The 25,004-nt window shown below is 39.2% G+C and overlaps 2 protein-coding genes across 2 annotated transcripts; one reads left to right on the top strand and one right to left on the bottom strand.

The window, feature by feature from the left end:
* Nucleotides 1–7,641: 7,641 nt before the first annotated feature.
* LOC139947216 (homogentisate 1,2-dioxygenase-like) lies at nt 7,642–19,672 on the bottom strand. The gene is made up of 13 exons (XM_071945088.1): nt 19,641–19,672; nt 18,515–18,586; nt 17,714–17,908; nt 16,980–17,039; nt 16,445–16,536; nt 15,819–15,853; nt 15,198–15,277; nt 13,331–13,430; nt 12,457–12,680; nt 11,482–11,608; nt 10,709–10,761; nt 9,694–9,822; nt 7,642–8,638 (listed from the first exon to the last, which is right to left on the bottom strand). Exons 1-13 carry the CDS (start codon nt 19,662–19,664, stop codon nt 8,513–8,515), a joined length of 1,317 nt encoding a protein of 438 aa, XP_071801189.1. The 5' UTR covers nt 19,665–19,672; the 3' UTR covers nt 7,642–8,512.
* A 530-nt stretch (nt 19,673–20,202) lies between these two features.
* LOC139947178 (protein CMSS1-like) lies at nt 20,203–24,622 on the top strand. The gene is made up of 6 exons (XM_071945042.1): nt 20,203–20,336; nt 20,668–20,771; nt 22,243–22,372; nt 22,834–23,066; nt 23,551–23,828; nt 24,590–24,622. Exons 1-5 carry the CDS (start codon nt 20,261–20,263, stop codon nt 23,812–23,814), a joined length of 807 nt encoding a protein of 268 aa, XP_071801143.1. The 5' UTR covers nt 20,203–20,260; the 3' UTR covers nt 23,815–23,828; nt 24,590–24,622.
* Nucleotides 24,623–25,004: the final 382 nt, after the last annotated feature.

Below are 25,004 nucleotides of genomic sequence, written 5' to 3'. Positions count from 1 at the left end.
GGAATCAATGTGTGGTGAAGAGATTGTCAACGAGTGGTTTAAGCCCAACGAGGCCTGGTTCTTGATCATTTTACCGGGAATTGCGAACCGCTTTTCGAGTTTTGTATACATCTGTAAATCGTTTAGTTTGAGTCGAAAGGACGAGATTGTTGTCTGTTTGCCTTTTTGGTGTTTGTTTGTATGTTTGTTTTGTTTGGTTATTTGTTGTTGTTTGTTAATCAAATGCAAATCCAACCACTTAATGTCACTGAGCCCTTCGATCATACTGTGCTGAGTCAAATTTACCAGTCATGTTTCATTTTACCATGTAACGGCCTTCTCGTCAACGTCGATGACCTCTTGGTGAACGAGAGGTCACAGCCAATAACACTCCAGCAATCTCGACATAGAACAGCACTATCCCCTTTAATTCCCCTTCTCAGAAAAACCGATCGGGAGTAATTTTCTAGCTCCGTGGCCTCTCCCCTCGCATCCAGCAGCCCCGGCGTGGGAGAGAGAGAGCAACTTGACCCGGTGTCCAGACTCCGAGCGCCCCGGTAACATCAAGAGTATATACCGCGGTGTTAGGGAGAGGGGTGTGTGTTTGTCATGGGTATGGGGTTTCTCACCTGGGGTGGGTTTATACCCAATGACCAAATGATGAATACACAGGTAAGACTAAATAAAAATAAAAACATGTTTAGCGTCCCTGGCCGCTTCCTTTTTAGAGGCCGTTTTTTGTTTTTGTTTACGAAAAAGGGGATACATTTTAACGATATGTAAATTGAAATAGCTGTTGCAAACAACTTACCAACCAAAAGAACCGAGGGAATAAATGCAAACAAAATAATAGTTATTGTGGCCCGACGTTTCGACACTAGCAGAGTTTTAGCCTTCGGGAAAGACTCTGCTTCTAAAAACTGAACATTTTTAACGATCTCAGACGAACAAAAATTAATTTTTGAAAATAGTCCAGCCGAATATATTTAAAAGTGTGTCGGGCGGCCATTAAAAAAAAAATAAATAAAAAAAAAAAACTCCCACACTTTTTTCAAAAAGGCAGGACGCTAAACATGTTTTTAGTTTTATTTGGCCTAAGGTGCCTATAAAATACAGCCTCTGTGTCTGAGTCGACCACACCTCCCTGATGAATCGCTTTGAATTACCGCCTTCAGGTGATACCATTGATGCGGTCCACACATGTTTCCGTTGGGATATCCCTCCATTTTGTTTTGTTTTTAACAGTTGGTGTTTTTTGTTTAAAGGCACGGGCACTATTGGTAATTACTCAAAATAATTGTTAGCACAAAAAACTTACTTGGTAACTAGCAATGGAGAGAGGTTGATAGTATAAAACATTGTGAGAAACGACTCCCTCTGAAGTAACGTGGTAATTTCTCACTCAAACTATAAAAGACTTCAGGCCTGAAGCCTTTTATTATGCATCCGAAATCACATTATAAGTAATGCAACAAGGGTGTTTTTTTTCTCTTCTTTCCATGTTCTCTTGCAAATTCGATGACCAATTGAGCCAACATTATTACAGGTTTGTTATTTGATGCATGTTGGGATACACAAAGTGAGAATACTGGTATTTGACATTATGACCAAACGTGTCCAGGGGTGGATTTCACAGAGGTAGTCCTAACTTAGGACTAGTCCTAAGCAATGCTAAGAGATAGGACTGGTCCTAAGTTAGGACCAGTAACTCATCCTAACTTAGGACTGGTCCTATCTCTTAGCATTGCCTAGGACTAGTCCTTAGTTAGGACTACCTTTGTGAAATCCACCCCAGTGCCTTTAAACGCGTTTTTTTAAATAGCAATGTCTTGCTATGATTCCATACACTGGACGCAGATGCCGACAGTATGTTTTCACCGATCGAAGCCCTTTGAAGTCATCTCGGGTTGTCCCACCCAGCGGTTACTAGTGAACCACCCGGCCAGGGCGTCAGATTCGGCTAATTATTTAGGAAAAGAGTCAGTGTATAATAACCCAAATTATTTCAGCCACGTGCAGCCCTTTACTGTATTCCATAAAACCCTCACTTTGTGATGTGACCTTTGTTTTAAAGGCATTTGTTGGTAATTACTCAAAAAGTTAATCACCACTGAAAAAACCTACTTGGCTAAAAAGAGCACTGGAGAGCTGTTGATATTTGCAAACTGTGAAGTAATGTAGTTGGAGAGAAATGGATAATTTTCAACCAAATATTTGAAACACACACTAACCCAAGTTCTTTGCAAATGCAACACGTTGTATTTTCATATTTTCTTGCAAGCGACTTCGATGACCAATTGGGCCAAATTTGTTCACAGGTCGATGACCAAATTGCGCATTAACATTTTCACAGGTGTGTTTCAATATTTTTGTATGCATAATGTTGGGATGCACCAAGTTGGGGTATACTGGTCAGGTGACAGTTACCAAAATTATACACTGCCTTTTTTAAACTTTCTTGTGGTCGGGGCGTGAGACGGGTCGAAGAGGAGGTGTTCAAAGGCAGCCGTGACTATTCCATCCACTTCCATTTACGCACTACGAAATTGCCACTGTCGTATACACTGCTATTACATGGGGAAATTTTGTTTTCTAAATCGGTTAAAAAAGGAAATCCTAAAATAAAATAAGGAACGTTTTTGAGGATGGCAATTCTTAAGAGCAGACAAAAATTGCATCCCGCGGCATGGCAGGGTAAGTGCGGTGCAACAAATTGAAACTAAAAAGTCAGAATTTGAAAATAAGACAATGGGGGTAAACAGAACCAATGCACAGTAGTAATGGGGATCGGGGATATATTTCATTTACGGTCTGCATGTGCTTCGTGCAGCAGATGCTCTAATCATCATCACGGTGCATGTTTTCTTGAGCAAGCAAAAGCATGCTAATGACATACAGAAGGATTGAGACTTCCTCCCATCCACAAAGAGCAACTAATTGCGACTCTCCAGAGATATTATCCAACCAAGCTAGGGGATTCAAATCAATTTGAATCCGTCCATTCCCACCTGGCATCTGTTCACAAACGTCTACAATCCAAAAGAGAAACAAATCCGTTTGAAGAAAAAAAACATCTACCTTTAGTTTTGATTTTTCCTAGTGTGTAAAAAAAAACAAAAAAAAAAAACATGTGGCGAGACTGGACGGGACCCAGACCCTTAACGCCTTAAATTCCAGACCGTTGATCGCTCTTTGATCCCGGGCCGATGTGCCGCCACTCGACACCCCAGTCAATGACTCCCAGCATTTGCTTCGAGTCTCGTAAAACAATTTCAGCCCCTGTTAGCATTATGACATCAATAAAGAAAGAAGAAAAAAAATGAAATATTGGCCAGATGTGAAATTTATAAACAAGTCATATAGCGCGAATGATTCGAGGATTATTATATTATAGCGGTCATGAACCTTTGTTGGGAGTAGCAGACACGTTTACTGCATGGATAATATTATTTGTGTCAGATTTTCTGTCGGATTTCGGCCACTCAACAACGTATGGAGTAGTAGATCTATCAGATTTTGTTACTTGGTTACCTGTGATGAGTTTACATTTACAGGGACGTAGGTATTGGACTTCATGCGTATAACAGCAGCTCAATTGGAAGAATTTTTTTCCATTTTATGAAGCAGGCATGATATTCTTCCTATTCTTTTATCAGATTTCTGATTTATTTATTTTTTTCCCTCAGACAAATCATCAAATTTGCTTTTAAGGATTCTGAAAAGTCTAAAAAGGCATATACAATAATATCAGCCGGCGTACTCAATAAAATTTTCCTAGTTTTCCTCAGGGTCATATACCTAAGAAGGCTGCACTGCAAATGTCTTAAGAAATGTGGCTCATCTCTAACAGACTAGTTTCAAATCCTACTTATCGAAAAAGACTTGTTTTAAAGCCAGTGGACACTATTGGTAATTGTCAAAGACCAGTCTTTTCACTTGGTGTATCTCAACATATGCATAAAATAACAAACCTGTGAAAATTTGAGCGCGATCGGTCGTCGGAGTTGCGATATAACTATGAAAGAAAAAAACACTCCTGTCACACGAAGTTGTGTGCTTTCAGACGCTTGATTTCGAGACCTCAAGTTCTTAACTTGTGGTCTCGAAATCAAATTCGTGGTAAATTACTTCTTTGTCGAAAACTACGTCACTTCGGAGGGAGCCGTTTCTCACAATGTTTTATACTATCATTCTCTCCCCATTACTCGTTACCAAGTAAGGTTTTATGCCAATAATTATTTTGAGTAATATTACCAATAGTGTCCACTGCCTTGAGGCAGCAAATCTTGTAGACTGGGCCTCTGTCTTTATCCGCAAAGATGTTCAGGCTACCATTCTTGTTCATGTGTTTGTTTGGATTTCACTCCTCTAGTGAAACAGGCGCACTGTATTCTCAATTTGCATGCGCCAGATAGGAATTTATTTCGATTCGAAAAGGTTGGAGAGCGATGTATGGAACCAAGCCGTGCTTCTGCCGAACTGTGATAGCTAAAAAAGCAGATCGCTAAAAATCTGTCAAGCTGATTGCTTAAATTCCATTGCTTAAACTACATTAAAATGTACCTATTTTGAACTGAACAAGTTTAAAAGCCAATATAATACTGAAATTCACAATTTCGTTTTACTTTTTACTTCAAATCATCTCTTGCGTAACAGGAACAAACAATATTGTATGGTTATCACACAATTTTATTGATTATCTGTTGGAATTGAATATACATAATTATGTAAAGTATGTAAAAGTAGTTAAATTATGGAGAATTATTAAAATCTCCAGTAAACGAACTTATTGATCACAGCTTTACATTGTTTAGGATAAGCCATGGAGGAAGGAAAAGGATAAACTAAGTATACAATACGAATACATTCCGAATGTTGGGGGAAGTGTTGGTTCTTACACCAGTGACCACAGACCATGTGAACTCTGTTTACAATAAGTGTGACGTTGTACATTATTTGGGTATTCTGGCAGGCAAGTTACTGCACCCAGGTCAAAATTGCAGTTGAACCCAGTTAAATGGGGTCAACTGGTTCAACTGGATAGTAACCAAACTCGTCCATTTTACATATTAACCAACTGGTTTGGACTAGGTTTAACTGTGTTCAACTAGGTTTAAATTATAAACCAGTTGGTGTCTGTCCATTTTCCATACCAACTGGTTTTAACTGTATTTAACTAGTTTATCAACTGGTTTTCAACTAGTTCCAGTTAAACACAGTTTAACTAGGTTCAACTAGAATTTTGACCTGGGCACTGATGGGAAAGTTGACATTTTGTGTCATATAAACTTCCACATAAATCCAAGAGTTATGAAAGTAAAAGCTAGACTACTTTTGAGATGTGCCCCCTTTCATCATATCAAAAGTTGATAAGAATTAGACAGTGCAATCTCCATAAAATATAAAATTTGTATGCTTTCTTCCATTGAGAAGTGTACAAATCGTGCCTGCAGGAAGGCTCTTTGGCTCCTTTGTAAACATGTGACGTCACAGGTCACATCGTCTATACCACAATTGTTTTATACATTGATAGACCCGTAAGTTAATTCTAGTTATTGTTATGCTCCACGAAACCTCATGATTTTTTTTTTTTAATTGGGTAGTCCTAAAAAATCTTTCTTGTTTTAAAGGCTACAGCCGATTTCACGAAACGCTAGGATTAATCCTATCTCGAGTTAGGACGAGTAACTCGGCCTAACTTAGGATTAATCTTAAGGTCTGCATGCTACAGGGAAGGGTTGGGACTCGTCCTAAGTCCTAAGATTAATCCTAAGTTAGGAAGAGTTTTGTGAAATCGACAGCTGGACACATTACTGCAGAAGATCAGTACTCTCACTTGGAGTTTCCCATAAAATAACAAATCTGTGAAGATTTTGACTCAGTTGGTCATTGAAGTTGCAAGACAACAACGAAAGATTTGGTTTTGTAATTATAGGTAGTCTTTCACTTATTACTTACATGTTAGCAAGTCAAGAGTGAAAAGGACATCCAATTAACATCCCCGGGAATGGGAACTTCCTCAGGAAATTCGTCTAGGTGTGAACAGGGTCATCAATCGTTTTACCACCCAGTTTATAATTCCTTCATCCAGGGTTAGAGCACGGGAGGGGAAAAACAGGGAGGGCCTTTCAGTAGCTCCAGTGTTAAAGGATTTGAGAACTTCTTGTAAAACAAAACCCAATACACTGTTTGGAGCTAATGATAGTAGAAAGCGTACCTTAAAAAAATATTAGTTGCTGAGGTGGTGTAGTATTTGAGAAACTATGAGTGAAACAATGTCATGAAAATACGTATTTACATGCTTAAATAGTTTTCGCCTTATGATCACTGAGACGAAAATTAATTTCATGACATTGTTTTACTCTTTTCTCAAAAACTACAGCACCTCTGCAAGTAATATTTTCAGGGAAGCTTTCTCCTATCTTCTATTATCTTCATATTGTGTAAGTTTAGTGTAAATCTGTCGACATTGTGTTTTTTTTCATACAAAAAGTACATATACCCTATTAACCGCTAAGCTGATTTTCTAGATCAAAGAGTACAAACAGAACCCAATGAGATGATTGACAAGATTTGGAAGAAAGCGGTGAATTTTTGATTGCTTTTATTCTAAAAGGGAATTTTATGGTTGGATGAATATGCCTTTATAGGGAAAACTTTAAAATTGAAACCATTGATTATGCATACAAACACTGCAAATAATGCTTTGTCTCTTTGTCAATCTGGATTATATTTAACCATGGTTTTTATCAAATTTATAACCCACCAGCAAACAAAATCTTCTAATGTTTCTCACTGTTCAAGCACTTTGGGTACTGGTAGGCAATACTCTTAAAAGCACTGGACACTCGTGACTTAAATTGCTAAAAATAATTGTTAGCATAAAAACTTACTTGATAACAGCAATGGGGAGAGGTTGATAGTATACAACATTGTAAGAAACAGCTCCCTTTAAAATAACGCAGTTTTTGAGAATGAAGTAATTTCTCACTGAAATATTTGATTTGAAAAAGAGACCTCAGCTGAGGTCTCGAATTCAAGACATCTGAAAGCACACAAAAAAGCTGTTTTTCTTCCCAATATTCTCACGCAACTAACTTTGACCACCAATCGAGTCCAAACTTTCAAAAGTTTGTTATTTTATGAATACGTTGAGATGCACCAAGTAAGAATACTGGTACTTGACAATTACCAAATGTGTCAAGTGCCCGTGTCAAATAGAGACAAATTAAACTTTAGAAAATGAATCAGACCATTTGCAACCACACACCATAAAATAACATCATTTATAGAAGCCATATTGAAATGTTATTTTATTTTACATTTTATGTTTAAATGCTTTGGTAGAAACTCTCTTATTTCCACCCTTCCCGCTCTCCCAAAATAAAAACAAGATAAAAAGAAAAATATATATCTATATTGCAATATTAGGCTACAGCTTTGAAATCCCTTACCCTTAAAACAAACAAACAAACATGGTGTCACTTTGTGTACCATAGCTGTAAATGAACACCCTGTGTTAACAGATTTCAGGGAGACATGCTTGTTGGAAATTATTAATAATAAACATTTGGGAGGCTACTCATCCTTACAGCTAAGAGCTGAATAAGCCATTTGTGAGTTAAATTTGAATAATGTCTGGTACAATGACTTGCTTAGTTACAATGCATCGCTTACATTTGAATTCCCCAGACTCTTTCGAGACGGATGCTACGCCACGTGATTAGGGGCAAGTTTTTGTATAGCAACCTCCAGGATGAGCAAACCCTGGTACCCTTGTGCCATACACATCTATTCAGAATTGTATATGGGTGTTCACCGTCTCTTACCTAACTACGCAAAAGCTTGCCCCTAATCACGTGGCGTAGCAACTGTCTCTATAGTCTGAGGAATTAAAATGTAGGACTCTGAAATGGCTTATTGCTTGTGGCTGAAGCAGGCATGTAAGGGCACCTTTGGCAGCCAGCCACATCAACCCATTATGACCACGGAGCACAGCCAGAGATCGAAAGTGTTTGAATTTTTCCCCGAGGGCAGAAAACCGGATGGTCTGGAAAACCTTCCACAGCAGATAACCAACGCACAACTCACCTCACATATTGGCCCTGGTCGGGTATCGAACCAGGGTCACCTTGGTGAGAGGCGAGCGCTTTATACACAAGCTAATCGAGCCCCTTGTTAAAGATAAAAAGGTTATTGGCGCTGGGGGAGAAACGTTAGAGGATGGCTCCCCCGCCCCCCTTCACTCACTTTGAAAATCTTAACATTATTTTTTAGGTATTAGAACGATTAGACCCAAACCTGAACTTGTATAGATTTAGTGCCTCTCGGGCAGTATCTGGGGGTACATCCCCCTCCCCCACTACTATTAAGCTCATTTCAGTATGGCCTATAAATTGCACAAGCTAAAATGTTCAACACACACAGGGGCACGCACTCCCAAATTGGCGCAACAAAGCTATTTGGATGATGACTTCGGATGAATGTGGTCAATGGTCTAGCTTTTGAGTCTTGCTTGTGTTCATCTTCGTTCTTAAGATGACTTGAAGTGTTTCTGGAGAGGCTCCCAGCATTCTTTGTACTTCTCGTCAACCTTCTGGCAGGTCAGACCTCCCCATTTTGTTATAGCCATGCTGAAAGAACTCTCGAACATGAATGCCTGCAGGGAAGAAAAAACCCCAGAAAAATACCTCTTTATTAATGGAGCATTAACATCACATTCATCCTATAGAGGGTTACCTTTATTTTTCTTCCAAATGTCAGAGGGACTTGCCCCCCTTTTCATTTAAGTCGGTCAAAGATACAATGAAATCATACAAAATAGAAGGAACTGAGAGCGCTCTGAGTTATGACGGAAACAACTAGCTCTGTAATACATAAATGAATAATAATAATAACAATAAGTTGGGAGGCTAATCATCCTTACTCGCAGCTAAGAGCTAAACTAGGAAGGACTCGCCTACAACGTGTTCAAGAAGCAGGCATGCAAGGGCGCCTTTGGCTGCCAGCCACATCAACCCATTATGATCACAGAGCACAGCCAGAGATCGAAAATGTTTGATTTTTTCCCGAGGGCGGACAAACGGATGGTCTGGAAAACCCTCATGGCACAGCAGAGAACCAACGCACAACTCAACACAAATATGGCGCGGTATCGAACCAGGGTCCCCTTGGTGAGAGGCGAGCGCTTCATGCACAAGCCAACCATAACCATGCCGAATGTATCGTTCAGTACCAGCTCTATATGTAAGACTCTTCCTCCGAGGTATACACAGATACAGATCCCTAGTTACAAATATCAGGGTTCATTTCTGGTAGGAAAATTTCAGAACTCCGCCAGAATTAAATTCTTGCCTGTATAGAGCTACTAATCTCACCGGTTCATAGGCCTATACCGGTTAACATTCCATGGGCTGCATATAACTTTCAGATGGGTTTTTGGCTGTCAGATACTGCTCAGAAATAATGTAATAATTAAAATTAAAAAAATAATTTAATGTTCCGCCCCCAAAACAGACCCTCATATCCAGGTTGTCACTGTAGTGTTTATAAGAAATCAAAGGCCTCAAGGGCTACGTTCAGTACATCAACCAATAAAGTGACTTCATTTGTAAAAAAAACCCTCCCTAACCCATTTCTACGCACCACCCACCCTTCCCAACCACTCTTCCCCCAAATGTCCTACCTAAGCCATTGTTTGTATTGATAGCTTACCATAGTGCCGTCAGCTACTCTCTGTGGTTTCAACTCAGCATTGGATGCTCCTTCAAAGCATGCAGCATCGGGACCATGAGGGGTCATCATACTGTGTAGAGTAGCACCCCCTGCTTGGAATCCTTCCTCCTTTAAACAAATACACCATCAAGTGGACAGTTTTGGTTATAAACTTAGCGAAGTCGGGACTTGTGCTTAAGGTTTTTCGTAGAGGCTAGTAAACTGCGTTTTAATTGCCCATTGAAAGTTTTAGTATAAAGGCTAGACTTCAAACTTGTATTAACATAAATTACTATTATATGTTTCTGGTAATGAAGCCAAGGCTGCCTCGTAAGTGTACTTAAATACTGTATTTTGCAAGCCTGAGGAATCCTGTAAACAAGGGTGCTTGCTATGTGTGAGCCAGAAACACCGGGGTTAACCCCTACTCTTCCTAGATAAGGGTTCCAGGTTCAATTATATGCACTATAAATCTTTTACACAGAACCTACGGCTTAATATTTCATCCGAAGGACAAAGCAATTAAGGTTAAGCATCTTGTTTAAAGGAACACGTTGCCTTGGATCGGTCGAGTTGGTCTTTGAAAAGCGTTTGTTATAATATGCATATGGGTAGAAAGATGCTGTAAAAGTAGAATACAATGATCCACACAAACATGCCTCGAAATTGCACGGTTTTCCTTTTACCTCGTCGACTAACACGGTCGGCCATTTATGGGAGTCAAATTTTTGACTCCCATAAATGGCCGACCGTGTTAGTTCGCACAGTAAAAGGAAAACCACACAATTTCGAGGCAAACTTGTGTGGATCATTGTATTCTACTTTTAAATTATCTTTCCAACCATATGCATTTTATAACAAACGGTTACAAACGCTTTTTTATAGACCAACTCGTCCGATCCAAGGCAACGTGTTCCTTTAAGAATACAAGTGTTATGACCGGGACTCAAACCCACACTCTGCTGGACCATTCCACTTATGCTCATGCTTGTGTGATAACTAATAATGTCCTCACCTTCGCTTCATATTTTCCCTTGATGAGGCCCATAAACTCACTCATACAGTTTCCTAAAAACATGAATAAAAGCACAAAAACAACCTCCATCATCATTCGTTAAATACGTTGCCTCCATTAACACAGACGTACAGTGTAAGGTACACCGATGTGTGTTAAAGCCAGAGGACACTATTGGTAATTGTCAAAGACTAGCCTTCACAGTTGGTGTATCTCAACATATGCATAAAATAACAAACCTGTGAAAATTTGAGCTCAATCGGTCATCGAAGTTGCGAGATAATAATGAGAGAAAAAAAACACTTGTCACACGAAGTTGTGTGCGTTTAGATGGTTGATTTCGAGACCTCAAGTTCTAAACTTGAGGTCTCGAAATCAAATTTGTGGAAAATTATTTCTTTCTCGAAAACTATGTCACTTCAGAGGGGGCCGTTTCTCACAATGTTTTATACTATCAACCTCTCCCCATTACTCGTTACCAAGAAAGGTTTTATGCTAATAATTATTTTGAGTAATTACCAATAGTGTACACTGCCTTTAAGCAATGTTTACTCAGTACTTCCCCGAGTCCAGTGAAATAAATCACTAGGCATTTTACTCGGGTGAGATTCGAACCCACAGCTTTGCCATTCTAGGGATATTGGCTGTTGCCAGCTTGACGATTTATATCCCTTTGAGGGAGTTTGCCAAGTTCCCTTGATGGGAAGATCATCTAAACAAACAAACTCTAAGACAATTTTATAAATTAATGAAATATGGAGAGAGTTACTAACGATGATAGTAGGGTGGCCTGAAGGTGTGTTCTTGAACGGACCAGCGTGGTGGGAAGATAACAAAGTCTGCAACGGCCACACCAGGTTTATTAGATTGGCAGGTAAGCACGGTGAAGATGGACGGATCCTGGCAATGAAATGAAAGATAGGGATGAGGATGTTTAATAGGTCATGTGATCTGGAATCAAGCCGTTGAAGTGTGTTGTATGAACTCAGTGGCCTTAACATAATATATATCAACACTAGAGGGCGCTATCTCCACAACCCTTGTAAGCTAGTCATGAGTTACTCTGATGAATAAATGTGTATCTGGAAGTTATACTCTGTGAAGATATCCACTCATTTCATAGATACACGTTTATTCATCAGAGTAACTCATGACTAGCTTACAAGGGTTGTGGAGAAAGCGCCCTCTAGTGTTGATATATTACATCCGGTTTTATCACCCCCAATCTGAAACAACTTCACTGGCTCCCTATCTCTCAACGAATCATCTTCAAGCTGATACTCACTGTCCACAAAGCACTTTAACGGCAAGGCTTCCCACTACATCTAAGAACTACTCAAGCTTACACTCTGTCAAGGAATATTTGATCCAGTACCATGCTTCTCTTTAATGAACCCAAGTGTCGACACTCATAGGGCGACAGGTATTTTTCTTCAGCTGCGCCACACGCACCTGGAACTCTCTACCACTTAATCTTAGATCCTCTCTTTGTACCACAAAATTCAAATCCCATCTCAAAACTTATCTTATGTCGCGCATTGAGAAATTGGGATATTGTGTAAACCTACTTCATTGGAAAACTTTGTATCTGGACACCTTTATTTTTACCTCTTTATCTTTATGTGGATGGAAGTAGGCAAAACCTTGTGGCTGTTTGCAGTCGCTATGGTCATTCTCGTATAAGCCGCTCGAGGCTACTATATGGTCTCTGAAGGGTTAATGAGTAAAGCTTATGATTGTGTACTCACAGCATGGTCAAACGCCACAGCATTAATCACCATAAAGTTGTCCAGGTCGTACTTATAGGGGCAGTAGTTGCCGTGCCAAGCTGCGACATCGAATGGTGAATGTTCCTGCTGGGTGTAGAAGAGTTTCCCCTGGTACTTGGAGACCACGGTGTATTCGCAGGAGCGGTCTTCGTACCAGGCTGATGGGGTTAGGAAGTCCCTTGGGTTGGCAAGGCCATTGGCACCTGACAAAGGCAACAATTTCATAATATCAAATGGCCTGATGAGAGGTCTTGAGTTCATAGAAACGTTATCTATTAAGGTAATAATAATAATATCGAAGTCTTATACAGCTCACATATCTACCAAAAAAAAGTACTCAATGCGCTGAGTATATACAAACTGAAAGATAACTTATTGCAGTGATGAATTCTGAGACCCAATCATGTACATGTAGCACCTTTAGGTGCTACTGCGCATACAGCAGCCACAGCCAGGAACACCGGGGCGAACCCCTTCTCTTTTCGATAAGTGCACTGGGTTCTTATACATGCGTTACACAACTCATGGGACCAACGGCTTTACGTCCTATCTGAAGGACGAAGCAATGGTTAAGTGTCCTGATTAAGTACACAAGTGTCACGGCTGGGGATTCGAACCCAAACTCTGCTGATCAGAAACACCGAAGTTTGAATTCCAATTCGGTGGTCTTAACCGCTCGGCCACGACACTTCCAGGTCACTCATGATTTTTGCTAGTGAACAGGAATTAATTTCCATTGTTCAGTTGTGTATAGGCACAGTGGAAAAACCCCCACTGTGTTTTGATGTAGACATTGTCAGAATCTATTAAAATAAGGTCATAATTTTTCTGAGTCTGAATTTATTGGCCTTACCAATAGGTCCAAGGTCAGGAAGAGTAAAGTGACCATTGAAGACTTCCAGAACATAGCCGCGTGATGCTTCACTGATCTCAACACTGAAGCGCATCCCTTGCTAATGATAAAGGAAAAAAAGTTGCACAAAGAAAGAACCTTTATTCAAAATACAGAAATATATAGTGCTGCTTTTGCATCCCATATCCAATTAGTATAGTGTTTATCACACATCGTTGAAGAGTGAAAATAAAATAACTTTGTAATTTCAGTGATCCACTATGTGGAATTGAGATTAACAACATTTTTCAAAGTGTAGCAATACTCGTTTTAAAATAGGCATTTGGTGCTAGATATGGAGCATGGTGTACCCCTAGCCCTATATAGGACTCTTTCTCTGTACACAGGAACAGAGTCCTAACTATTGAGGCCCGTTTCTGGGGCGGAAAAATTTCACAGCTTCATAACTTAAATCTTACCTGCAACAAGCCATAAATTTCAACATATTCACATTCCATGGCGGCATATATTTTTTTGCGGTGGGTTTTGGTTCTCATATATTCCTCACAAATCCGTCATTTTCGTGAAATAATGCAGCTTCCAACGTAAAAAAATTCCTGTTTCGATCGTTTTCTCACAGTGTTGTCTGTTGTCGTGCGTACGCGTATACATTCGCGTGCAAGACGCATGATGCAAGCTAAGACGCATGAATTCTTGGTCACCGTATCTTGACTGCACAGCGTTAACACGCAACACAATTCAAAATGTGCGCGTCGTGCGTCTTCCGTACACACGGCAGACTGTGAGAGTACGAACAAAAACGGGAATTCCTTAACGTTGGGAGCTTCATTATTTCATGAAAGTAACGGATTTGTGAAGAATATATGACGATCAAAACCCACCGCAGAAAAACATATGCTGCCATGGAATGTGAATTTGTTGAAATTGGTGCTTTCTTGCAGGTAAGATTTGAGTTATGAAGCTGTGAAAATTTTCCGCCCCAGAAATGTACCCTGATGTCCAGGACGTCACTGTAGTACAATACGAAAGTGTAAGGCCGCCAGGGCTAGGTGTACCCCCTCATTCATTGTGTGCAATAGAATCTCAGATTTTTTTTAGAGGATTTCTAGGTGGGGCACTTCTGTACGAGAGGAAAATAGTGTGATGAAGTGCTGGAACTTTGGGAGGGGTGGGGTTACCCTCTTCCCAACGTTGGCATGGTATACAAAGAGGCTTAGAGGGAAAATAGGTTGGTCCTGTTTGGTAGAATGCATCATTGTAACTATTGTTTGCTGGGAACATGACTTTGATGGTGGCAGCATTGAATGAAGGTCTTCATCTATGACTTTTGGTGCTTTGTATGCCAGGGGCCAATTTCATAGAGCTGCTTAAGCAAAAACTTACTTTGCTTAAGCACGAAAATAGCTCGCTTATTTTACACATGTTACTGGCCAAAATTTCCTGCCATATACATTGCTTATGACTAGTATTAAGCTGTTGTTTACTTAGCATTACAACTGAGTGGAGTCTTGGCCGGTAATTTGATTTTACTAAGCAATGAATTTTTTGCTTATAAAAGCAAAATTTTTGCTTAAGCAGCTCTATGAAATTGGGCCCAGGTATAGTGGGGGACTACCAATTCAATTTTAATTCAGTCAACATTTATTTCCACATTGGTGAAAAAAAAAGCAGAATAATAAACAAATTTAAAAGTACAATTATTATAGTCAAAGACAATCAAGAACAGGCCAAGAAAATGAAACTGAAATGAACAAATAGAATGTACTGTATACAGAGCAAACCAATAAGGCATTCACAGAAGGCAAAAAGGCTTGTTTTTAAATGCCTGACATAAACAAAATGAGAGAAACTACAGCACTAATCTAACCTGAATGACGCAGATCTCGTTGGGTGCGACTGACATGCGACCAAACTCAGTCGTTATCATCAATGTGCCCTTCTGGGGAACTGCACAAAACAAATGAGGAGAGAGGACATTCATCAATGTGTGTAAGATTCAAAAACAAGTTTGTTAACATGAGACTTTTTATAGGTCTTGTGGAATTAATGAAAATATGAGCTTTAAAGCAATCGCACAACATCGGTAAACAGAATTGTCCAAAGGCCCACACTTCGTGTTTCACAACTTATATATAAAATAACAAACCTGTGAAAATTTAGGCTCAATCGGTCATCGGAGTCGGGAGAAAATACCGGGAAAACCCACCCTTGTTTCCGCACGATTCGCCGTGTCATGACATGTGTTTAAGATAAATCTGTTATTCTCGATTCGAGAACCGGTAATTGCTTTAATGTTTTCTCAAAAAGTAAAGCATTTAATGGAATAATATTTCAAGGGAAGTCTTTCACCATTACCTTCTGTAAACCATGTAAGTTATTTGTAAATCTGTGGACTTTTAATTTTTGTTCTGTTCAGGAAGTGTCCAATGGCTTAAAGGGAACAGCGTTTTATTATTTTTCAAATGAAATCATAGATGGGAAGTCTTACCAATTAGGAAGTCTCCATCGGAATTGTAAAAACATCTGCATAAAAAACCCACAAATATCAAAATTGGTTTAAAAAATGGTTACTAAGCAACAAAATATCAGGGTACCAGTCACAGACTGTACATGTGACACCATGTTGACCCTTGTACCCTAGCAACATATGGCAAAATTAAGGAGCGCAAACAGACAGTTGCAGGTAGGCTAAATGTTAATGTACATGTGAGGGTACTCACAGACGACACACAGGTTTACAGTTATACAACTTAATACTGTACTCATCATGTCTATTATTATCAGACAAAATAAAAAGTTTCTGTAAAGGAGAATTTCAACATAAGTTGTTTTTTACAATTTTGCATATCTAATAATATATCACAAGGAAAACTGACTAATATTTGACATAAAAAGTCACATCCCCTCCTTAGGCGGAGTCAGTTCTTGGGTTGGTCTCAACGTTTTGACTAGCTTGCTCTAGTCATCGTCAGGAGACATGGAATTAGTAATCACAATTGCTTTGTGCTGAGATACTTTTTGTGTGCTTGCGGCAGTTTTATGAAATTAGACCCGAGTCCTTTGTCCCAAAGTGATAAAACTTTAAGTCTGAAATCATGAAAGTTGTACACATACTTATCCCCCATAGATGCATTACAGGTGAAGACATGTACAGCAATCCCATTACGACTTCTACAATCTCCGGCACCACACACTGTATTCATACCCTGAAAGTACACAGCATGTATCAAAGCCAAGCATAGAATGGAAAAATCATTCAATAAACCTAGTGGTGCGTTTCATTAATTGTGTGTGATACCTTGCGTTTTAAGCTCTGTAAATTACTCCTTTTTAAAGATTGTGACCACAATTCTAGAACCAAACTGCAGTCAAGGCATACACAAAGGTGAAAGCTGACTTCCCAAACATTATTTTGGTCACAACTTAAATGTGCACAACCACTAACTATAGGGTTGTTTAATTGGCCCTCATAATACAATCTGAAAATTTTTGCTGATTTAATCAGCTCGGGAGAAGGCTTAGATTGTACCTCAATTTGTTTCAAATCTAATTGAGTGTAGGCTATTACAATGGCTGATGAACTTCGATGAAAACTCCAGCACGCCAGCAAACAAGGTGCCTTGTTTAGGTTTGTTTTATGCTTTCTTACCTCAACAAAATCCACTCTTCCAAGAGATGGGTCGGGTAATGCAAATGGGTGCCATCTCATCTATCAAGCAAACACAATATAAAAAGTATTGGTCAAGATTGAAATGTGGTCAAAACAGTGGCCTCATCAACAATCCAACCTGACTCAGAATGAGATCCAGGTCAGTAGGGATCAACAATCTGACCTGACTCAGATCAACAATCCAACCTGACTCAGAATGAGATCCAGGTCGGTATTATCAACAATCTAACCCTGACTCAGATCAACAATCCAACCTGACTCAGATCAACAATCCAACCTGACTCAGAATGAGATACAGGTCAGTAGGATCAACAATCTGACCCTGACTCAGAACAACAATCCAACCTGACTGAGAATAAGATCCAGGTCAGTAAGATCATTAATCTGACCTGACTCAGATCAACTATCCAACCTGACTCAGAATGAGATCCAGGTCAGTAGGATCAACAATCTGACCTGACTCAGATCAACAATTCAACCTGACTCAAGATGAGATCCAGGTCAGTAGGATTAACAATCTGACCTGACTCAGATCAACTATCCAACCTGACTCAGAATGAGATTCGGGTCAGTAGGATCAACAATCTGACCTGACTCATATCAACAACTGACTCAAAATGAGATTCCGGGTTGGTGGGGATTAACAATCCAACCTGGCTGCAATTGACATTCCGAGTCAGTCGGGATCGTCCCTCTAATCTGCAGCTTATTACCTGGTTAGGGTCAGGATGCCACTCGTCCCAGTTGTGACTCAGGTTACCTTGATGTAACGGCTTGAATTTCCCATGGAGGACAGACGGTCGAATGCGGTACAACCACGTCCGCTTATTGTGGACCCTTGGTGCAGTGAATGCTGTACCAGAGAGCTGTTCAGCATACAGACCATACGCACACTTCTGGGGGTTGTTCTGTTAAAAAAGAAGTCACTGACTGTTATTTAAACTAACCATTTCCAACAAAAATAAATAAATTGCACCCGGCCGCGCGGCTTTTTCAGCTGAGAGTCAAAAACAGCTTATCTATTATAATGACCCCTTGACGCCAGTGACGATTTTCTCCTAATTGGGTGTGAACTGAGGATGCTATTTTCCACATCAAATAGATTCACTGACGTCACGATTCCTTTGTCGCTGGGATTGTTTGACCCTGCATTTTTTAGAAATTTGGCTTTGAGCGTTCTGGAGAAAAACCCATTTTTACCATGTTTTAATGTGAGGTAAGAGACTATATTTTTTACTGTTTCCTATGGACTGCAGCTATTAGAAAACTATAATATCTATGTAATTGAGATCATCCTTTATTGGCTATTTAATCTATATATGCACAACATCTTTGTCAAATTATCAACACAAAAACATGATGGCTGTTTTTTTAAGAACAACTAAACGATTAAAAACTAATGAAATTCTTTCAAAGATCAGATTGGACTTGGAGTAGGCGGGATGAGTTCACCACACCCTATAATACATTAAAATGTGTATCAAACTTGTGGATTATTTATAACTACTTCTCACCTGTCCTTTTGGTAGTGCATTAGGACATCTTGGATCTTCAGAGGCAAACTCGTTGCCAAACCCACTGAGGTACTGCAGACAAAAAAAATGTGACATATCACCATGGCTTACAATGCCCCCTTTTCTTTCCCACAATGCCTATTGACACTTAAACAAAATTTAAAGGTCTATATATCAGACAGAGCTTGAACTTGGTGTGTTTTTCAGTCTTAACTGCTCGGCCCTGACACACCAGTTTAAGTACCAAAATAATAGACCCAGTTACTGAGGCGCTGCACTCCCTTTTTTTCAGGAAATGTTTCCGTATGGCGCCACCATTTTTTCATTCAATATGAAATAATATTGTATTTAATTTACCTCAATGAGATATCACTTTTTGTAAAAATGAGGCGCCATACGGAAGGTTATTCTTTTTTCGAATTGTGTCATATTATGGGTCAATATTTAATCCAACACTTATTTTTTACTGTATAAAATTTTTATTGTTAGTTATCAACTTTGAAGAAAAAAAGTTGAACACAATAATCATGGTGATAATGACTGATCTGATGATTTCAGAGTTGATGTATTGTTAACGTTAGTTTGATTTTTGAACATCAAACATGGTTTGATTTGTCTTTGAATACTTTGAATGATTGATTGACTTTGAAAGATTTATGAGACGTGACGATCCTACACAAGCTTCGCCTTCACTGTGACTGTGTGTGTTGGTTACCGTTATTAACAAGCTGACTGATGACAGTAACCGATCGAACATGTTCAAGAGTTGAACTACAAAAACACAGTTCTCTGTTTTGTTTTAACACTTGCAATCAAAATTGGGAATTTACAGTTTTACTGATGACAGTAACCGATCGAACATGTTCAAGAGTTGAACTACAAAAACACAGTTCTCTGTTTTGATTTGACACTTGCAATCAATCAATAACAAATTGAAATGGTGCGAATCTAGTTTTAATTAATTTCTTTGAATTATGTTTTCAACCTTTTCCTAGGCACCAACAAACAAGAAAAACACAATTCAAAACAAACTTTTACTGCCCAACTAACAATGATGTACGAAGTTTTAAATCAGTGGATTGAAAATGAGTGAAAACCTTGTTGATTTTACAATCAAAATGCCTACCTTCAACTTTCCGTAGTCAGCCATTTTAACGCAGATGTACTTTGACCTCTGACCCGAAAGCGGCTCATTTCACACGCACGTACGTGGTAGTGGAACGCTTTTTGATTGGAGCAAAAAGGTGGGCGGGGCAGAGGCTCGGGTGTCAAAACTTAAAGGTAATATATCTATCCACATTTAATTGTTTGTTTTTTTGCACTTGTGTAAAATACTGCATGGATGATGAAGGGGATTGTTCGATGCTTAAGTGAAAGACCTCTTCGTTTTATGTGCATGGAGGGGCTCTGGATAGTTGTTAGAAATAATAAAATTACGATAAAGCAGTTTAATTTTAAATGCAAGTTTGTAAAAACTATATGATGTACATAATATATAATTGACGACCCTCCTTTTTATAATATTTATACGGAAACATCTCCCTGGTACCGATTATGTGATGATTTTTGTAAAGTAATGCAGCAAACAATGTGTTATTATTAATTTGTAACGTCTACTCCTTTAAACTAAAACACGAGAGGGCGCTGCGCTGGTGTGAGGTCAGAGGTCAAACGTTCTGGTACACATTTTCACACGTGCTTGTGTGGTTATTTTATTGACGTTTTAGGTTAATATTTAGGACCAGAATGGGGGATGATTTGGGAGATGAATGGTGGCTGGACCCTAGTGACACTTCTAAGAATGACGAAAATGACGATTTGGGTACGTAGCTTTTTTTTCATTTCACGGAAAACGGCGGGCGAAACTAACTATAAATTTATCATTTTTTAGACAGAGTAGTTACGTCGTCACACGTGTGTGCACTGTGTGCACATCACGGACCCGTGTATCATGGTGTGCGTGTTACTGTTATTTGGATAACTTTCCGTATGGCGCCACCACTTTTTCACTCATTTTTACAAAAAGGGATATCTCATTGAGGTAAATTAGATACTATATTATTTCATATCGAATGAAAAAGTGGTGGCGCCATACGGAACTTTCCCGGAACTTTATTCAGCATGTTCAGAACTTTCTTTTCTTTTCACCGAAGCTGGTAAATCTGAGATAAGAGGAGTGTCACACACAAAGAGGAAAGCTGAAAGTGAAAACAATGAAGGCGGCCAAAAATCCAGTAAAAGGAAAAGAAGAACAAAGGTAAGAAGTGTGTCTGAGGGCAGACATCACATCTGATCAGTGTCCTGTTTAAACTGACCAAGTGTTCTGTTAAAACGCTCTGTTCAAATTCTCTCCAAGTGGACCAGCTGGCTAGTTCAGTGTTGAACTGAAAAGCGTCATGAAGGAATAGACCAAGTGACAATAAAGCTGGTGAGACCAATGAAATGACAAGCTTACTGCTCCTTCTGGCTACTCACTGAATGGAAAAGGGTCAGGGCAAATCAGCATAAAACCTCACTTGGTAACGAGTAATGGAGACAGGTTGATAGTATAAAACATTGTGAGAAACGGCTCCCTCTGAAGTGACATAGTTTTCGAGAAAGAAGTAATTTTCTACAAATTTGATTTCGAGACCTCAGATTTAGAATTTGAGGTTTCGAAATCAAGCATCTGAAAGCACACAACTTCGTGTGACAAGGGTGTTTTTTCTTTCATAGTTATCTTGCAACTCCGACGACCAATCAAGCTAAAATTTTCACAGGTTTGTTATTTACTGCATATGTTGAGATATACCAAGTTAGAAGACTGGTGTTTGACAAATACCAATAGTGTCCAGTGTCTTTAACAACAAATCTGTTGTTAATAATGTTTTGAAAATGCACATGTTCCTCTCTTAATTGTATTGCCTAAGCTTGGGCGATATCGATTTTATTTTATTCACGATATATCGCCGACAATATATCGCGATATTCGAAAGAATCGCGATTAATTAAACTTGACATCATCAGTCTTCAAACTCCCAATGAAAGTTGTAGAAGAGACAGTCATAGCATAAGAGAGGTGTTCTAATGACCTATTCTTCTGGTTTTACTCCAAACCTATGGGGTGCAAGATGTCTCAGCTAGGAAAAACATGTACATCGCGATATCGCGATACTTAATCGATCTCGCGATATATCACGATATATCAATATTTCGATTAAAACCTAATTGATCCGATATCGAAATCGTTTCCAAATTAGTATCGCGATATTCGATAATATCGTGGTATCGCCCAAGCTTAGTATTGCCAAACATTTTGTGATAATACAATTAGCTGTTGCCAACAACTTACCAACCAAATGGACCAATGGTATAAATGCTTGGTCACATTTATTTTGGACAACTTAGTTTTAGTCAATCTATGTAGTTCGTATTTAGCACTGTCTCGCTTGAGTGTTTTAGCATTTTTTTATATTTTGTATTGGTTTGTTTTTGTGACAACCACTGGTATTTTTTATTTTGAATCTTTGTAAAAACAGCTCTCTATTGTTTTCACTTTATGTATGGAGGCCCTACCACACAGCTATTTTAATTATAAGGGTATACCCTAAGTGTTCCCTTTTTGTAGATTGTCTCTTATTACTCTTTGAATGTTTTTTGTTGTAAAGCACCTCAGGGTTGGTTTAGCGTGAGGCGCTTAATAAATATTATTATTATTATTTATTATTATTTATTTCTCTGTGAAACAGCAAAAAATCAGTGAGTATTTATCGAAAAGCACCCCCAAACCTGCAACACCCAAGGAAGTCTTGACCAAGATGGATGGATATTTCAAGCAAAAGCTGTCTCCTCTTGAACTGGAAGATCTCCAACTAGCAGGTGAGAAAAGTGGACATCTTGCTGCTGGTATTATGTGAAGTTCCCATGGCTTGTGTACTGCCGACCTTGTCTCAACAGCCTCCTTTGTAATGTTGTGGAAATAGCAAGTTGGGTAGGAGCCTGCACCAAACGAGTGGAGCTAATAGCGTAACTTCAAACTCATAGATTTAGAAGTTAGCAAACGTCAACAAGTGATAGTTTTGGTTTGCCTAAAAATAAACATTGCAAAGGTCATGGGTTCAAATCCTACCCGAGTTATAATACGCCTTTGATTTTTTTTCTCAGAGCAAGGGAAAAGTACAGAGTGTACACTGCTAAATTGAATTTGGTGTATATATGGATAAAACCAAAATTAGTAAAAAAAAATATGCATACTTCAAATTGATTTCCTTTGGAATTTTCCAAACAGCCTTCGTCATTCTTCTTAATAATAAGACTCGTTATGATTCCTTTCCGTTTAGAATCTGACTTCCTTGAGCACAACGCCTCCTCCCTACCCCTATCCTCTTACTTGGAGACTGCTGTACCACGCTGGGGCAGAGACCTCGAGGCCAAGAGGCCCAAAGAGACCAAGACATGTCTCCTCCTGGTCATTAGTTCCTCGGCAAGGCGGGCCGTCGACGTCAACAGAGACGCCAACGACTTCAAAGGCAAACAGTGTGTCAGTGCAAAGCTCTTCTCAAAACACATGAAGGTAACAAAGATCAGGGCCCAATTTCATGGCTCTGCTTACAGCTTAAGGAAGCAGGGAATTGTGTGCTTACGGCAAGCGTATTTCACGGGTTAGCAACAAATTTTGGCTTCTGCGCCTGCGTACTCCCTGTTACTAGGCATTCTACGCTTACAAGGCTAGCGCAGAAATTCGCACGTAAGCGGAGAATCGAGATCGTCAGCGCATAATTGGGCGGTAAGCAGAGCCATGAAATTTGGCCCAGCTTTTAATTTTTTTTATTTGTTATTGTGTAGCCGACATGTGCAATGTGGTTTTAGTGTGTATTGTATTTTTATAATTTGAATGTTTTTAGACCTGCAAAACCAAAGTGAATGGCACTGTATGTATGCAAAGTGACAATAAAACAGACTATTGGCTTTTGACTGTTTGACTATATCATCATTTCAATTAAAAACAAAAACAAGTAGATTTGTTTTAACTTTTCACTCATTGTTCATCCTTGCAGATCCAGGAACAGACAAGTTTCCTTGCCAAGAACCGCACTCAGTTTGCGGTTGGAACGCCCAACAGAATCGCTGCCCTCCTACAGCAAGAGGCCCTCAATCTGAGCGGGACTCGCTACGTCGTCCTGGACTGGAACTGGAGGGACGTAAAATTCCGAAGGATGTGCGACATACCCGAGTTGAGAGCCGATCTATTTGGACTCTTTGAGAAATACATCATACCTCAGGCAAAGAACGGACACAAATTGAAGATCGGAATATTTTGAAACCATCCAGGAAGGTAAACATGTAAATCATTTAAGTTTCCACCAAAATCCTTCTCCAGGGTTTGATTTTGATGGATTCAATGCTGTACAGTTAAATCTCCAGTGCTGCAACATAGGGCCTTGTAAACAAATCCAGACAAATTTAAAAACATTTCTATAACTTGGGAGTTGCCATCAACTGAAACTTTAGCCACCAGGATGACTTGAAACTACTTTGTCTAAAGGAATTGATAAAGCATGTCTTGGAATTTATACAGCATGTCTTGGAATTGATACAGAATGTCTTGGAATTGATACAGAATGTCTTGGAATTGATAAAGCATGTCTTGGACTTGATAAAGCATGTCTTGGAAATTGGTACGCCATGTCTTGGAACTGCTTTGTTTTGATGAACCCAAGTGATGTGTGGTCGTGCCGCACCCAGTCCAGATTATGGTAGACTACCCCTACTGGGGTACATTCTCTAGGAGTTGACCAACAAAGGATTACCACAGGCGTGATACTTCACTAAGGCAATGAAGGCGATTGCTTCAATGCCCCCTGGTCATTGCCTCGTTGTTTGCCCTTGAAATGCTAACAGTACAAATTTACAATTTCCTTATAGGGTGCCCTTTACCTCTGGAGAAAATGCCTTGGTGCCCTTGCCCTCTCAAAACGAAGCGAACAGACCTGCACAGGACATATTTCCTTATAACAGGACTTGAAGTTTGCATGCGACCATAGGCCCGAGACCAGTTACTTTATCATTCTACCATTTGTTTTGGGTGTTATTCAGAAGCCATTGAAACCTTTTACTGCAGTGTCAAGCTACATGTATACAGCCAAAATAACGATACAACCTTGGAAGCTGCAGCAGAGGGATCGCTTATAAGGGGATATGACGGTTTATGAACTAACAATAATTTTTTTTATTTTAACTGTCTCTGTCTTTTTATTACTTTCAATTGAGTGGCAAAAAAGTAAGATTATCACAATTTACAAATTATTCAATACAAAAACCCGTTCAAATTTGTCATAAAAATATTTGCACTTTCCCTGCTAAAATATCAATTATAATTTGATAAACATGTAAAACCTATAAAAATGTGAATGATTTTTTCTAGCATCATGCCTATTAAGTACAGCAATTATTGTTTATCTGGGTCCGATGATTCATTTTTCCTTAGAAAACAGAAAATGCTAAAATAAAG

The sequence above is a fragment of the Asterias amurensis genome, chromosome 14 (assembly GCF_032118995.1).
Source record: "Asterias amurensis chromosome 14, ASM3211899v1".
Classification (NCBI taxonomy): Eukaryota; Metazoa; Echinodermata; class Asteroidea; order Forcipulatida; family Asteriidae; genus Asterias; species Asterias amurensis.
The sequence above is the reverse complement of the archived record's forward strand: the minus strand, read 5'-3'. Positions and strand labels throughout refer to the sequence as shown.